This window comes from Solea solea, chromosome 6 (assembly GCF_958295425.1).
Source record: "Solea solea chromosome 6, fSolSol10.1, whole genome shotgun sequence".
NCBI classification, from domain to species: domain Eukaryota; kingdom Metazoa; phylum Chordata; class Actinopteri; order Pleuronectiformes; family Soleidae; genus Solea; species Solea solea.
This window is the reverse complement of record NC_081139.1, coordinates 12,787,682-12,805,226: the sequence shown is the minus strand read 5'-3', so window position 1 is coordinate 12,805,226 and position 17,545 is coordinate 12,787,682. Positions and strand designations below refer to the sequence as shown.

At 38.1% G+C, this 17,545-nt stretch overlaps 1 protein-coding gene across 9 annotated transcripts in view; it reads right to left on the bottom strand.

The window, feature by feature from the left end:
• Nucleotides 1-1,942: 1,942 nt before the first annotated feature.
• Nucleotides 1,943-17,545, bottom strand: part of grip2b (glutamate receptor interacting protein 2b) — a 158,134-nt gene continuing 142,531 nt past the window's right edge. For all 9 annotated transcript variants that reach the window (XM_058632044.1, XM_058632046.1, XM_058632043.1 and 6 more), the window contains exons 15-25: nucleotides 16,249-16,312; nucleotides 15,942-16,087; nucleotides 14,394-14,538; nucleotides 11,275-11,414; nucleotides 10,726-10,920; nucleotides 10,452-10,608; nucleotides 9,787-9,901; nucleotides 8,941-9,154; nucleotides 8,605-8,789; nucleotides 6,895-7,041; nucleotides 1,943-6,321 (exon numbers count right to left, since the gene is read on the bottom strand). In XM_058632044.1, the coding sequence (XP_058488027.1) occupies nucleotides 6,163-6,321; nucleotides 6,895-7,041; nucleotides 8,605-8,789; nucleotides 8,941-9,154; nucleotides 9,787-9,901; nucleotides 10,452-10,608; nucleotides 10,726-10,920; nucleotides 11,275-11,414; nucleotides 14,394-14,538; nucleotides 15,942-16,087; nucleotides 16,249-16,312 (1,667 nt within the window). In that variant the 3' untranslated portion in view covers nucleotides 1,943-6,162. The remainder of the gene's footprint in view (nucleotides 6,322-6,894; nucleotides 7,042-8,604; nucleotides 8,790-8,940; nucleotides 9,155-9,786; nucleotides 9,902-10,451; nucleotides 10,609-10,725; nucleotides 10,921-11,274; nucleotides 11,415-14,393; nucleotides 14,539-15,941; nucleotides 16,088-16,248; nucleotides 16,313-17,545) is intronic.

Sequence of the window (17,545 nt, the reverse complement as noted above, 5' to 3'; positions counted from 1 at the left end):
CCTTGACACAAACAAAACACCAACCATTGGAGCAAATGCTGAAGCTTTTTGGCTCGAGTGGCATATTTATCTTATTTTACATCTAATCTATAGCTGTTTTGCTCAAATCATGCATTTAATCTGAGCCATGTCTGACCTATAATAACATTACTTTATAATACATAGATGCATTCTGCTGCTCAGCTGTTTGGATGCCAGGCTACAGTTAAGGCTAATAAAAAAATAATAGTTTTTTTTTTCTTTTTGGAGTGAGCAGTGAGCTACATCATTGGTGCAGGGTGAAGCAGCTGTGAGGGAACGAGTAGAGAACAGCTCTGTGAGCGACGAGTGGAAATTCTCATCCCTTTGCTCTGCTCACATGCTCTGTATATAACGCACTAAAGGGAAAAAGTAAAAATGCGTCAGATGCCTCCTTTAAATAACTGGTACTCCAGAGAAAGAAACACATTGCTTGATATTTCCATTTGCTGTCTGCCAGCTCCCAGAATAGACGGAGCTGCTGAGAATCTTCTGTACCAATTCGTCTTCACGACAGTTTTCTGGCATCTGCACAAAAGCAAATACAAGAATCCTTTTAATGTTTGTGGTACATTCGCTTTGTGTTCTTTAAATGCAGCAAAGGGAACAGAACATAGCACATAAGTTCATACTTATTACTCTGGTTGTACATTTGAAGATACGTATATTACTGCACAACATAAGTTAATGAGATGGATTATAAAGTAAAATATTTCATTGTTTATGACAAAGCAAATACTCTGGCTGATGTTCTTTGAGGGTTTTTTATCTAGTCTTAATGTCTGCGCACATATGATTATTATTCCCCCGTCATCAGTATTGGTGGAAGCGATAAATCCCTGTGACAAAGAATTTCCTCTTATTTTGTTTAGCAGCAACTCTGTGAGTGCGTGCACACTGGCACGTGTCAGTCTGTGTGTGTAAATGAGTACATCGTGTTCACTGGGAGAACTATTTTAACATGTGCTGTTGCTGTGCTTATATGAACTATGTGTGCCGGTCGGACCTGTGATGTAACAGTAGACTTGGGAATAATTAAGTCCGCAGAATGTACAGCACAGTATATGCACCACAAAACAGACTGCTATTTAGAAGCAGACGGAGGAGAAAAGTCATGTGATACACACGGATAATAAAACACATCCTGCTTCATTCAGACCCATAAAGAGGAAGTCACAAATGCACACATTTTAAACTAGATAAACACATTAACAGTCGGTTTGTGTACAGATTACTAATAGGAACTTCAAATCATACCCTTTACTCCGTCATTTTCGGTTGCAGTGACATTTTGGAGGAATTTGAGACGAAACCAGGGTTTAAAACAAGTTCCTTAATGCAAATTAGGCCTTGTATCATTTCCTGAAATGATTCTACTACACTTCTCTTCCAGTCAAAAGATGTTCTCTATGACACCAAGTGCTAATGCATGTGTAGCGCCCGGGGAGCAATGGGGGTTGGGTACCTTGCTCAGGAGTACCCCAGCCCTTTTGACTGGGTGGGGATTTGAACCAGCAACCCTCCGGTCACAAGCCAAGTTCCCTTTCCACTTGGCCGCGGGCTGCCTAATAGATAATATATAAATAATAAATAAATAGATATAAATTCACTCGTTTTTGAGAATTACTTAAGATAAAATACAAAATCATCTGCAAAACATTAGATGACATAGCTGGGCATGCTGTAAACAACAATAAATGGCATGACATATGTAATGAGCCATACACATGATTAAAATATCAAAATGACAGAAAATATAGGAAAAAATGGGAAAATGTCATAGTGAATATCAGCACACTGAGATGTGATAGAAAAGTGAGGCATTACAGTGTCAAAAAATAAAGTAAGAGATAAAAATGTTATAAGATAATTGTTTCTCATTGTTTATAAAGATGCACTAAAAAAAATAAACAGAGACACCTAATAAAAGTAGATCTTTTATTTTATATTATCTCTGATCTTTTTTCATGTTCTTCTCAAAAAGAGAAGTATAGCAGTGCACTCCTTGTTTCATAGACAAAGAAAAAAAAACAAAAAAAACAAATGACAACATCAATAAAGACATACATTTTATTTTCTCATTTTCATCATTTTTGTGTTGTGTTTTCTTCTCAGTTCTTGGAAGAGTAATATTGTCGTATAAAAATACTATATTACATAGAATAGAACTTTACACAATTAAAAAAAACAAACAAAAAAAACCCAATGTAAACACATCGCATACATTATAAAGGAAAGGACCCAATCCAGAATCATAATACAGTTTAACATTCAACACTTTAAAATGGATTTAGAGTTAGAAAAAAAAAAGATTGGAGACACAAATAAGAGAACATCAAAGATAATAACAGAGGCTCAAATGTTGTGTTTACAGTAATGGCAATGGTTTCTTAATTAACTGTTAACTCATGTTAAACAAGCTGGATATGGCACCAATGAACTCATGAATAACACAAGATTGTATGCAGTATGGTTAGCTGACCATTTACTTCACTCCAAATACAAATCCAGTGGTAAAGTTAAAATGGCAATATTTTAAGTAGTTGTGTTTCCATTTTAAGTAAATCTGATACTAAACTAATGACAATTATTGGTTCCCTGGTAGTTATCGCTGGGGCAACAAATTTGCCTACTCACTAAAGTGCAGTTAATTGGTCAAATCGTATCTTGGTTTTTCAAAAATGTAAAACCAACAAACCATCCAAAACAAAGGTCATTTTATACTTACTGTGCTTTTGTAAATTAGATCCCACAATACAATCCATGTAGAGTTTAAAAACAAACAACCAAACAATTGATTGTTCTTATCTCAAATGGAAGTGTGACTCGACTTCCTGGGGCCTGCAAAGTGCGGTAGATTACGTACAGCGTGTAAGGGGCAGACAGGAATCGGCGAAGCTGATGCAGCTGATGCAATAAATGCCCGATTATTATACTGACATCTGTTAATATCTTCAGCGTAAAAACATAGGACAGTGTCATAAAATGCAATATACAAACATAAAGATTTGCATTGCAACTTAAATGTTCGTCATTTACAGCACTGTGCAAAAGCCTCGGGCCACCATGTTGTTTCGCAATGCTATAATGACCATATAGTGTGATTATTTTAATGTAACATAGCCACAGAAAATAATGGGACATGTGTGCAATTTAAAAACACATTTCTTTAAACAAAATAAAATGGAAAAAAACAGTGTCAAGTATTTAGTGGGAGGTCGTCATGGGAACCTCTGCCCTTGTACAAGAACAATTGAATGGGTTTGCTAATATGTAAGAACGACGTCCAGTGACATCATTCCAATCAAAATGCCAATGATCACAGAATTGGACAGACACAACAACAACAAAGCTGGTGACGCCCTGAGACTTTTGCACAGTACTACATATCTCCAACCACTTAACTGTAAATATTAAATTTATTATATTTTCTGTAGTAAATTATGTTAATTAAAAATGTAAGAAAAAAAAAATTTCTGTGAGACTTACTGTTCCTGATTGGGCTTTAAACTGACCTTTGACCCAGATATGCATAGGGAGAATGACTGACCACACACACATACATATATATATATATATATAAACCACCTAAATATTTTTTGAAAGGCTTTACTTTGCAATTATTTTGCCCTTTTTAGTTGTTGCTTTACAAAATGTTTACATTTTATATCCTTCTTTTTTTTTGTGGCCACTTTACTGCGTAAAAAAAAACCAAAACACTGAGACAAGAGTTTACTGTGTAACGTGAAAATACTTACAGTGCATGGTATTCAACAGTGTGCTTCTCTTTTGTAGTAAGTGCTTTGAAAGAGTCAAACCCTTTTGTTCATTCGCTATGAAAAGGTCGTCTTTCCTCAGGTTTTCTCACAGAAAACCTTGAGTTCATACTGTTTTCAGTCTCATCGGGGATTCTGAAAGGAAGGTGAACAGTCATGATGAATATCACCACTGTACAATGAAATGTACACCACCTAGCTCTCTCACTCTGTCACGCACACACACATGCACACACACACACACACACATACATGTGATGTTCTAAAAGGGAGCAGCTGGAAACTAACTGCGTTATGTAACAATGTGAGGAAAGAGTGAGATGCACAGAACAGAAGCTGTGATTGGTCCTGTTCCTGCTCTCACTCGCTCTCTTTTTCACTCATATTATTCCCGTCTTGTGTACGTCATCACAGTTTTGCTCACCCACACCCACACGGTATTGTTAATGTTACTGTCTAAGCCGTAACTTAAGACTGTAACTTTACAAATACACTTTACAAATACACATACTGCTGCAGAAGCAGCAGCAGCACGACTCATTCCTGTAAATCCACAGTTTACCAGGGAGAGGAGAGTTTTGGCAGGAATCGGAGAACGTGTCGAAAAACAGGAGGTGACAGAAGTGGAAGGAATCTGCCGTTAGCAAACAGAACCAAAATAAGAGGAGGGGAGAGACGAGGTGGGTTCAGAATGATCATTCAGTTGATTTAGATTTAATGCCATAGAGTTGCAAAATGGAAAGCTGGATTTGCTTCACCTCACATTGTCTTGGATTAATCCTCCATGCAAACGTTTGCAATGTTGTCATTGTTTCTTCTTGTCTGTTTTGTGAGACCCTGCAAGTAGCTTAAGATTTCACTGTTGAGAAACTAACGACGGGATCACAGTGGATGACCACTCCACGCCCACAGGCCTTGGTGACATGGTACACCCTGGACAGACCAACAAACAACCATCCACTCTCACACTCACACCTATGGTCAATTTTGAGTGTCCAATTTGCCTAATCCCCAAATCTGCATGTTCACGCACACATTTCCATTGATCTAACGCAATGGATAGAAGAAGAAGGGGGTGATAGTGGTGGAGCATAAGAGACGGAGCAAGACTTGGGATACACATTTTATCATTCATCATAATCTGACCATTCATATCGAAACAATTACTTAAGACTTTTCTAATGGGTGTGAATGAGTTTCCTGGCCAGCTTTGCAGTTGGCAAAATGGATAATTAAGTCTCCAGAACCCGCACTGAACTGTGCTTCAGCAGTGTGCCCCCCTGGTTTGGAAAGCACAAGTGAATAACACGAGTGACGTTAGATGCAGGCAGCACCTCTGGGTATATTTGACTGAACTAAAACAATCTAGTTCAGGAAAAGTGTAGCAACTCTTGTACCACATTGTTTATCTACAACTGTAAACATTTTAAAATTGATGCTAACCTGCCCATTTTTGTCTCTAAAACACACAAACCCCGAGCAGCCGAGGGTCATGAGTTAGAGATATTCCTCCACACCAAACGGATCATTTTGACATTAATCATGTTCGCTCTAAAATTAAGATGGGGGCAGAACATAAGTCTACTAGTTTTGGATATTTTTATGCCACAAATCTGTTTGCAATAGAAAATATCATAAAATAAAATTTAAGTCAGTGTAAAAATTCAGGGAAAAGTGCACGTGACTTAATTAGTTTTGGTTACAGGCCTCTGATTATATCATATCATATTAAAATAGATTGTATCATTATGTAGATTATGTGTATTAGAAACTAATCACCATCTAAATAACAGTTATCCTGCGTTGAGATTAAATTGGTGAAATGGCAGCAGCATAAGGATGGTGACAAAAAATATTTTCTTCTTTTAAAATATTGCTGTGCTCATTTTAAGGTTTGCATTTATATTCAATGTTAAGTTTTAGCTGGGAAAACCTGGAATTTCACTGGATCGAGTCTCACAAGCCTTTTTCTAAAATGAAAAAAAAAAATTATCATAATAAATATATTTATGCAGATTCATCTGGAAAAATCAAAGCTGGGAAATGTCAGTAAACAGCTGAGTTCACCTCCTCCACCAGTTTGTTTTTTTAAGTTAAATAAAAGAATCAATGTCAGTCGAGACAGATAAAGTTCAAAATTACTGGTTGTCTGTGGGTTATCAGCAGTGGGAGGTCGTCATGGTAGTTTTTCTGCAGAGACTTGTACCAGTAAACTTCAACCTAGTGTGAATGGGAGGGGGCAAATGCATGGACATGCACATTTTTGTGTGTTGTTAGAGGAGTCTCTTTGTAGAAGAATTATTGCACGTGTGTGTGTGCGCATGTGTATGTAAGTCTTGAGATCCGTCCCTTTGTCTTGGTGAATGTGTTACAGGTCTAGTGGGTGATCTAAAGTATTGTTATTGTCCTCCGGGTCATCGTTGGCCACTGGGTTGCGACTGATAACCAGCTCCAGTCTGTCTCCAGCCTCCGTGATTAACGGTACCGCGAGGCAGCAGTCGAAGTCCCTCGTCCTCACGTGGTTCACCTGGAGAACAACAGGGACACGGATAATGGAGGCTCTGGTAAAAGTTGCAGCTGATGGTTCATAACTGTGGCTTGTCAGAAACAAACCAGCTATTGCTTCAGGCTAAATTGTAAATCCTGTATCAAATTAACTTGGACCATGTAGTAACTGTACCGTTTTATACAAGTTACTACTTATTAAGAATTTGTAAAAAAAAATAAATACACAAATAAAAGTTGGCTCTTATATTTACTATTTGGTATTAAATCCTTGGACTAGAATATCTAAAGACTCAAGTAGACACAGGTACATTCAATAAATGAACCCGTAAAGTTATTCACTTATCTTGTTTGAGTTACAAAATAACTGGAAATCCAATCAGCATTATGATTGGGACAGAACAAGTAGAGAAAAACATCACGTTTAAGTACTGTGTTTACTTGGTGGGAGTAATGCCAATAAACACAAATGATCCTGCAAGTGAGGCAAAATGGAAATTTGCTTCATCATTCAACTTTCTGTTTTCTGCTTTTTTGTGTATTATGTTCTACATTGTGGCCCTGATATGGATGTTAGCGCTGTCAAATATTAAACCTGTAGGATCCTGTCATAGGGTCTGAGCCCTGCTCGGTCAGCTGGTCCATCAGGTCTGATCATGTTGACATAAACTCCTTTCTCCAAGAAACCATCCGACACACTGAAGCCAAAGTCGTCGCTCTCTGGGTCCTTTATCACCGTTACCTCCAGATGTGAAACAAAAGGAAATGAGGTTGTTTTAGTGAAATTCAATAGTTTACTTAATTCAAATAAGTTTGAACATGGAAAACAATGGCTGTTTGGGAAAAGTATCCCGCACGCTTGAAGAAATAGTTGGCACACGTAGTTCACTGACTGAGGCTTTCATATGGAGCATAAAGACAACAGCTGAAGGCCATTTGATCATGTCAGTCCTTCTCCTAATACAGCAAGGCAAAGAATGCCATTGATGATCTGAATGAACAGTCTCATTGTATTCTTTTTAAACAGTTGCCAATGGTAGTGAAAGTTTTCCTGTGATGTTTTCAGACCACTGACTCACTTGAGGAAGATGAAAATACACAGGCAAATTAAATGCATAATTTATATAGGTATGTATAATAAATAATTATGAGAAATGAACACAACAGAAAATGCAGGCAGTGGTTGACCTGAGGACAAATGTCAACTTGATGTGCTTTTGTACAAAATGTTATAATGTTATAATGTTATTTTTAAATTTAAAATAAAATTGTTGTTTTTAACTACTAAGGAGGCCCATATGTTCTGCTAGGTAAACAGAATGTGTTAACAAAATGATGATATGCAAGTATGATATGTCCTTACAGCGATGCTATTAAAGTCTTCAGCATGTTGGCTCATGGCCAAGGAGTCCATCAGTTGAACAGCCAGAATGCTAATGATTCACTTTAATGCATTTTTTCCCTTCACATAAATGTATTTCATATTGTGGGCTTGTGCTGTACAAGTGTGAGCCGCCAGCATAATATAGACCAAAGTGGTGTTTGGGTGCTATATTATAAATCCTGTACTATATTACCGTACAAATGTAATATCTCATTCAAGGTCATTTCTATGGTATTTTAAAGTCAAACAACCTCAAAGTTGCATTCCATGGCAAAAAAAGACAGGACATTTACTAGCGACTCAACAGCTGGGAATGAGCTGCAGCTTTTAATGCTTTTAATGTTTGCAGCTGCTGCAGCTGCTCTGGCTGCACTTGTGAACAGTTGTTCACAGCAGGCGGACAATGCAGAAACATGGCCGCTGATAAAGATGACATGTGGCCCAGAAAGTCACTTTTCATGCATGGATTCTGGGCAGTCTGTCAACGTACTCCTGCTTCCTATATCAAGATGATAGTTAATGGCCAAACAAGGGCGTTTCAAGGGATTTATGGGCCCCAGGCAAAAGAGACCTATGCAGGGGGGCCTACATTGAAGACGGAACATGGATTTGATCAAAAATATTACATAACTTCTATTCAAATCATTCAACAAACAACATAAAGACTCAATAAAATGTGTTTATTTAAAATGTAAGACCTCAGGTCCCTGTCTCTATGCTAAACTAAGCTGGCTGCAGCCATGTTTTCACTAATGCTTGTTCCAAGAAAAACCAAAAGCTTATTTCCTGAATTGCTTTTCAAAGAATAACATTGGTTATATTTACTCTACCCTGAAAGCCCCACTTTACCTAATCTTATCAACACTTTTTGAAGAGCAGAAACCACATCAAAGGAGTCTCTTGACAGAGGTTTGAACTCACTTTGTGCAGTTCCAGAGGCGTCGGGGACAGAATCCCCTGCATTTCCTCTTTGATCCTTCGAGACTCCCACGTTCTTTCTGACACTCTCAATGAGGCCTTGGGCTTTGGCTCGTGGTGCAGGAGGGGGGATTGGTTATCTTGGTGGAGGTGAGCCTCCTGGTTAAAGTGGGCCTCCTGGTGCAGGTCTGTTTTTAAATAACACATTTAACAGTATTTGAACAAGCATTTTAAATAACAGAAGAGCGATGACTGACAACTTACAATACTCAACAATTTAGCTGAGATTTAAGTTGAGTTATACATTTATCCCCCCTGCTCCCCTTTACTGTCACTGACCATGGTGCAGTTGGGCCTCTTCGTGCAGGTGTGCGCCTTCATGCAGAAGGATCCCCTGGTGGAGGCGTGTGCCCTGGTGGAGAAGGTTTCCTTGGTGCAGAAGAGAATTTCTCCGCAATGGGCTCATCCTGTTGTGGCTCAATATGGGCTCAGCTGGAGGCTTATTGATACCATCTACGCCAAGAGTGATGGCTGTGCCTGTCATGATGGACGCCTAAACAAATAAATACACATTCAATCAAACTTGGCGTAACCTAATGGAAAGTATGTGTACATTGTTTGGTTGTGGTCGTATAGTTCAGGTAAAAACAAAAAAAAAGTGGAACGTTGAAGCTATAGCAGCTTTGTGCATTGGCTATTTATTAATTTGACAAGGGGAAATGTTTATTAGATGCATACTGAATAATAAAGGTACATACAAACTAAGAAAGTAAACATGGTCACCTTCAAGAAGGTAAAGAAAGGTAGAAGGTAGAATTATTGTCAAATAAAGACAATACCTTAAAGGTGATCTAGTAAGAAACATTCCTCTGAATATCAAATTATAAACAGAAAAAAAAAAAATTGTGAGAGTCACTTTAATTCTATTATCAGTTTTGTACAGATGACTGCAAAGATATCATGGTTAGAAGATTCAAGACTGATTACCTACAGCTAACTGCAACCTTATTTCATAGCATCACTGTATGAACCTTAAACACATGCTTTGGAGAGACTAAAAAGGGCCCCACCCCTTTGTGGGAGACGTTTTAGCCAAGACACTGGGGTAATGCAAAATGTTTGAGGTTAAGGAAGCTAATGCTAATGATTGCATGAATTAGAGTGAATGCCAAAATGGCAACTGACCTCTATCTCTCTTAGGAGTTCTGATTGTCCACAGGTCTCCAAGTCTTCAAGCGCCTGACACCAGAAACTGTCATCAGGATCCAGCAGAATACCATCTGGCTGTTGGCTGATAAAACTGTCACACACACAAACACAAATGTGATCTTATCTCAACTCTAGATACGCAATACCAAGTCTTGGTTGATCTGAAATGAATTTTCTCTATTATATAAACGTTTTCTTAAGGTTGATGATCTGGTTCACACTTACATCAGCTGACATGATGATTTTTCGGTTTCTCCTCAACGGCACTGGTGTTACATAACCCCGGCAAATGCTACTATCCCCATAATGCATCACTACACATGCACACAAGCACTCACTCTTTCTCACACACGCTCACACGTTCTCTCACACTCCAGATCCTCTGTCACCCTCGCTGACTACATGAGTCAGCCTTGAAACTGAAATTTCCACTTCACCACAAACTCTGTTACTGGCATTACAAACCACAGTCTCAAACACTACCCTCTGCTAGAGCACCAACATCTTAATGTTTGACAGTTTCTTAAAGTTTTATGCTTTCAAACTATCAATCCATCCCCATTAAAATTACACAGAATATATTGGAAAATGATATTCAAAATGAGTTATTTAAATAGTAAAAAAAAAAAACTTAGTCCTACCCTGGTGGTTTGTCCCAATCATCCTCACTGAACCCTCCATCACTGAAGGGGTAGTTCTTCCTCGGTCCAAGCGGTGGTGTAGTGCTGCACTGCTGTTTCGTGCTACGCCACTCGTGAGGATGAAGGGCAATACCAAGGGCTTGATTGTTGTACATACCTTGAGAAGGAGAAGGTGTGAATTCACAATTTGGGGTTTTCATTTTTATTTTGAGGTTAAAGACAAGTGTATGTCCAATTTAATCCATGAGTCTAAAGGTGTTAAACTACCACATACCCTGGCTGCCATAGCCAGCATCCAGCCCTGACCCATCCCATGACTCCATGGCAGAGTCCACACTGGGTATGGTGGTGGAGTACAGCTCTGAAAGCTTGCTGGTCTGTTGGCTGTCCGTCAAATCATCCTCCTCGGGGTCACTCAGCTCGTTCTCCGTCATGTCTTCCGCTTCTGCTGCTTTCCTGTCCTCTGCATCTTGGAGAACAATGGTTAGAATTAGCTTTGTTCAATAAAAATATTATCAAACGGAGAAACTCTGAGGCAATGCATCTATTTTCAGACAGTTCAGAAGTCGGTTGTCTCTGATTTGTCTTCTACAAAGCTATCACACAAGGCAACATTGGAATATGTATTCATCAAGGAAACACATGAATTACAAGAAAGTTGAAAGTATGTCACCTAATATTGAAATAAAAGAGATCCTGACAGATTAAATAGTGAAAGGCTAAAAACAATTCAAGTCAGCAGCTCAGTAATCTTTCTAAAAATGTAAGTGCATCCATTTTGTGCTATAAGTTATAAGGTGCACTATAAACCTTTTGTACTTACTGTCGAGCAGCTTTTTAATTTTGAGGGTGACCGTCTCGCCAGCCATTTGCAATAGGTGGATGGCTTCACTCAGCGGCTTGCCTTTAAGACTGACACTGTTGATGGCCAGGATCCGATCGCCTACATGAATAGCCCCTGTCCTGGACATACACATTCACGCATACAGTGGGTATCACAAAACCTACAGAAATGGGACATTGGATGGGCTCTTGGGGTCGGTTGGTAAACAGTATTGTTTGGAAAAACTGTCATAAAATATACAGTATATTTATGGACCAAACAATCAAACAATACATTGATTGATCAAGAAATAATTATGCATATTAAATATATCAGAATAATTATAAGTTTTTCAGCCAGGACTGACCCCAACTCCCCCTACAATCCTTAAAAGATAAGCAGTCGATAATGAACAGACAGACTGCAGCACAATAAAACAACCACATGACTAGTTCATGGTCATAACAAGGTGACTGCGGACCAAATTAGAGTGGCTCCTTTCAACCATCTATCACCGGCCACTGTTGTAAACCTGCTATAAATGTAAAGCAGTCTTTTATGTCGTGGCCTACTTTGATAGAGATGTTTATTTTGAGCGCTTATCTCACACACTCATGTGCATGCTATACATTTACAATGCATGAGGTATGTGTGGTGTGTGTTTTCGTGAGAAAACTTTCTGAGTTTTATATGTAGTTTCTGTTTCATTAAAGGACTCTTCTTCAAGCATGGCTCAAAAAAAATCATTTCAAATTTCATTTATAGAAAGCCAAGAAAAAGTGTTTAATTGACATCACATTTCAACAACATTTTTTTAGAATTACAAGTGACCTGCTCACAAAAGTTCACGTTTTATTGTGAAATATAATGTGTGTTAGACAGGATAGAAACTGAATTCACTAGTGGATGGACATGAGTCAAGAAACCATTAATGTCATCTCACTCTCCTCTGCTGTGGACATGAGCTGATATCCATAATCTCTTTAAATCAATGGGAATGTGCATATTTTAATAATAGGACTTATATATATATATTATATGCAATAATATATATATGGAGAGAGAGAGAGAGAGATAGATATAGATATATATATATAATTATGTTAATACTGAGGGCATTAACACTTAATAAATCATCAATAAGCACACCAATTAGTTCATGCATTCATTGTCAATCGCTTTATCCTCCACTTGAGGGTCACATGGGCCGCTGGAGCATAACATAGGGAGAAAGGCAGGGAACACCCTGGACAGGTAACCAGTCCATCGCAGGGCCAACAAACACAGACAAACAACTATTTACTCTCATGTTCATTCCTACTGTCAATTTAGAGTGTCCAAATGTACCTGGAGAAAACCCATGCACACACAAGGAGAACATGCAAACATCATACAGCAAGGCCCTCTGTTGGACCGGGCCATGAACCTGGGTCTTTTTGCTGTAAGGCAACAGTGCTAGTCACTACTCAACAGTGTGGCCCACATCAGTAAGTTGTACTGTGAAATCTCAGATCCTCATTGTCTTCTCCACCAGCCACCATTTATCGCATACCTGTCAGCTTCATCCATTTAGCATCAGCATTAACCCTCTTATGACCATCAAAACAATGATATCTTGATTTGTATTGATTTAATGGCTGTAGTATTGTCAAAAACTTTTCAATGAGTGTTATTGCCTCTTTCTGGTCCAAGATAACTTTCACTTACGATATCTGGCAGTTATTGAACCGTTAGGAATAAGATCACAAACGTGTGACGCACTGGTGAATCTTGTTTGTGATTGGACGGTCGTTCCGCGGAAGTCCTAAGGGCTACCGTAATGACAAGTATATGGGTGCAAAGCTCTATTTCTCTGCTTTCTGGTATCCATCCATCCGTCTTCTATCCTTTAATCCTACACATAAGGGTCGCTCAGGGTGCTGTGCCAATCTGAATTAAAAAATACATTTTCTAGATATCACAATATCATGAGATATAACGGTCATAAGAGTTACGGTAATGAGAAGTACACATGCTTCAGGTCACAGAAGGGTTAACTTACCAATGAAAGTTTAATTTATTATGTTATATGGCCAAATTCATATATTAAAGTGTAACTAAACCCCCTCCCCTGCAGATAACTCCGCCCAGTGCCTGATTTGAAATGCCAAAAAGAAGTGGGCTGAGCCCTGAGTGAGGGAGAGGAGGAAAGAGGGGGAGTGCAGAGCAGTGGTCTGGTAGTGAAATCTGACCCCCAAGTTGCACTTATATCTAACAAGGTGCTGCTCACACCACACTTCACATGGTGGAGAGAGGAAGACCACAGAACAGTTCCTGCATTTAAAAAAAGGGGAGGAGTCTGGGACAATGAGACAAGAGAGTGATGCAAGCAAGGTCTAAAATAGCCTTTGACAATATTTGAATGCAGTAGATGGTAGAGATAATAGATCGTTATCGTGATGTATAATTTCAATATTTTACATTAAACTGTGAATATTTGCACCATCAACACATAGCATTACTACATATACAGTGGCTTTCACTTGAAATAAAGTGGCTTAGTTACACTTCAAAATGTTGTTTACCTTTCGTTTACCTTGACATCAGCTACAAGGAGCCTTCCACAGTACAGAAGCTCCTGATTTTTCTTGAACTATATATTCTGCAATGGCCAGCTTTAGGCCCATGCAGAAGACTCCCTTTTGACTGTTAGAGTTGGTAGTAACTCATTATTCAATGGTGATGTGTTTTATATGTGTGCAACTGTGTTATAATGTGTGGGTAATTGTTTATTATGATTCATAATAGAAAAAATAAACCAGTCATATATCCTTTACTAGGGTAACATTTACCGGTTAGATTTCATAGAACTCCCACTAAAAGGAATGAAGTTAGCCACAGTGAATGTGACTGACAGCTAACATTTTCGTTCATAGTTGCAGGTCGTAATTTGGTTTATGGAAGCACAATCATTATATATATATAGATATATTTATTTTTACATTATACATTATTATTATTTTAATGATAATCATTTTATTTTAAAATCTATGATGGAAATAAAATCTGTGGGATTTTCTAGTGCTCCACAGCTGTGTGGGTGTGTGTGTGTGTGAGAGAGAGAGAAAGAGATTATGTACCTCTCGGCCAAGCCCCTCTTGGTTAAGCCAGATATAGTGATGGGGTCAAAAGGCTCCTCTGTGCCTGAAATGGTGATACCCAGAGGGCCTCCGTACCGCTTCAGCTCCACTGTGTAGATGATGCTGCCTGACGTCTCCTGCTCATCTGGTACACACACACACACACACACACACACACACACACACACACACACAGAGAAGTAAATCATACAAATGATACTGTGTATTATGCACACTCTCAACTCCGTCAACCAAATATTTTCCATCACTGACATTGTTACCAATGATAAAAAATATACACATAGTGTCTGTCACTTTAATATTAAGTAGCCCAATTCACGTACCAGTGCTGTCCATAACCAGACACAATGGCTATAATGGTATATGTTATTGTTTATAGTGTTATACCTGTGAACACATTGTTTAATAAATATCAGTTGATGTTGTTTTTGAATGCAAAATGCTACTTAATAAGCTATATCTTTATATTATCTAGCAGAGTAAAAAAATCACATATGTATGTGGAGCACAGTTCACATCTCCCCTGTGCCCAGAAATGGTCTCTATGATGACTACTGGTCCTGACAAGGCCAGTGTTTATTCTGAACAAGTTCCTAAAGAGGTAATAAAAATGCAAATGCACACACAAACTCACACAAAACACCTCAGTCTAGAAGTATGTTAACCCTGGTGAGAAAACAGTTTCCTAGGTAACCAAGGAGAAGAATGCCCCGTCATCAAGTTTCCACAATTCTGAGTGTGTGTATGTGTACTTGTATGATTGTAAAGTACAGAGGACCAGTTTGAGTGTTAGACCTCACTGAGGAAGACATTAAGATAAGAGATAAGAAGTAAGATAGTCATTAGTTTCCTTGTGTGTTATGGTTAGTTTTGGGTCAGGTTTAATGATTTATTTGTGATGTAATAGGGTTAAATTCAAAATTCAAAAAAGTCCTTATGAACGATCTTACTTGATAGATGTACAAATGTGTGCGCATGTTTAGAGGATGTGCGTGCCATTATACCCGCTGAGTCATATTCTAGCATGATTACATAATCCCTCAACATCACATCAAACCACAGATAGACAGAGTCTCTTTGAAACCACTTGGACACGTTCATTTAACTCGTCCAATCACACAAATGCAAGATGGCAGTGGTAAGGTGACACTGAACAACAATGCAGAATGACACTTGAGAGGGATTAAGACTCAGGGATTCAAGGCTTATATATGTTTGTCTTCTACATGTTCTCATTGCATGTTGTTGTTATTGTTTCACATTGGATTTTCAATTCATATCCTGCAGCTCCTGCCTCACCAAGATCAATAAAATATAAAGCTTAGTATCTCACATGAAGACTAACATTACCACCCAGTGGTGAAACACTGAAAGTGCCCATCTTTAAACAGATGAAGTATAAAACAAGTCAAATTAACAATATTAACAACAAGAATAATAGTACTACTAATAATAATTATTACATCATTATTTACTGATACTGCAAACACAGGACCAACTTAAACTAAACTATAGTTAAACATGTACCTGAGTTATCTTCATCTTTGCGTATCTTTAGTTTGACCAGCTCCTCACACTGCTGGAGGAACTGCTCCGCGTCATCTTTAGAACAGCTCTCCAGTCTGATGTTGTCAATAGCCAACAGCTTATCACCAGGCTCCAGTGTTCCTGTCCTGGAGGTGAGACAAGACGTGTGAGTAAAATAAAACAAATTGGTATTAATTATAATTAAATTAGTATGGTGATGATTAAATCATAAGAATAGACCCAAGCACAGTTGACACAATGAATGGAATAGAACATAATAGCATAGAAAAATATACATGTAAGATACCTGTGGGCCATGCTGCCCTTCTTGATGTTAGAAATGATGAGGGGCTCACCTGCCTTCTTACTGGCTGTGGACAGAGATGTCAACATCAACAACAAAGTACAATATCTCTGTTGAATACACTTGTTACTTCCACTAATGCAATGGTAACAAAAGGGAACAATAAATGCATCTGTAACATGGTGCGACTGTAACATAACATGACACTACCTCGATTACTTAATTTACAAGGAGGTCTATACCATCATAGGAGTTTATTGTTTTGATAGGAATGAAACAAAACATTGATCTAAATATTGGTCACAAGTAAAACACTACTTGACAGACACTGGGCAATAAGGAGTTAACATTTGTTGCTCTTTTATACTGTCAGATATTAACACTTATATTTGGTAGATGGCGCCATTGCACCATTCTTTGAACCATCCAATGTAGCCTGTTGTTCGAGGCATTTTAAAATAGAGATGAGTCAATTTCCATCATTTCTGATTTGATCCAGTCACAGCAGCTATCATCTATACATCAGAGCTGTCAGAAATTACAGAACTAATTTAACATGACCTACTGAGCTTCCTATATTATATACAGGTCCTCCTAATAAAACACAGCTGAATTAAACAAGCTTAAACTGTCCAGAGACAGTTTAAGCTTGTCTCCGGACAAGCTTAAACTGAAAATATTCAGAAGGTTATTTGTTATACTTGGCACAGTTACCTCCCTAAAATGACTGTTGGCTGTTAAAGCTTTTACATTATCTCAGCCAGTCTGGAGATAATGGTGAATACATTGTGGATCATAACAGTGCTCAATCCATTCTAATAGCCCACTTACTTACGCATTTATATCTTTAATACAGACATTGAAATATGTGCCAGGTTCGACAGTCTACCCGTCACTGATTTAATGCTGGTAAAAATAAAGCCATTCATCTTTGCGCACGGCATCATAAACCCATTTCTGACTCATCATTATTATTATTATTATTATTATTATTATTATTATTATTATTATTATTATTATTATTATTATTAATAATAATAAACACTGGATGAAGGTTAGAGAGTGTTTTAATCAAGATGTCAGCAGCAGCAGCACAACAATTTTACAGTGTAACGAATGAAACCACCAATAATAAGTACGTTTTGAATTTGGAATAAGATCACTGTGGAGTCCATGCCAAGACACATCAATGGCAATTCATTGCTCCAACTTGGTGTAGGCAACATATGTTTGAGTAATTATTGCATTTTCATTGAAACAACTTTTCAATATGATTTTTTTTTTTTTTGCATTTCCAGCC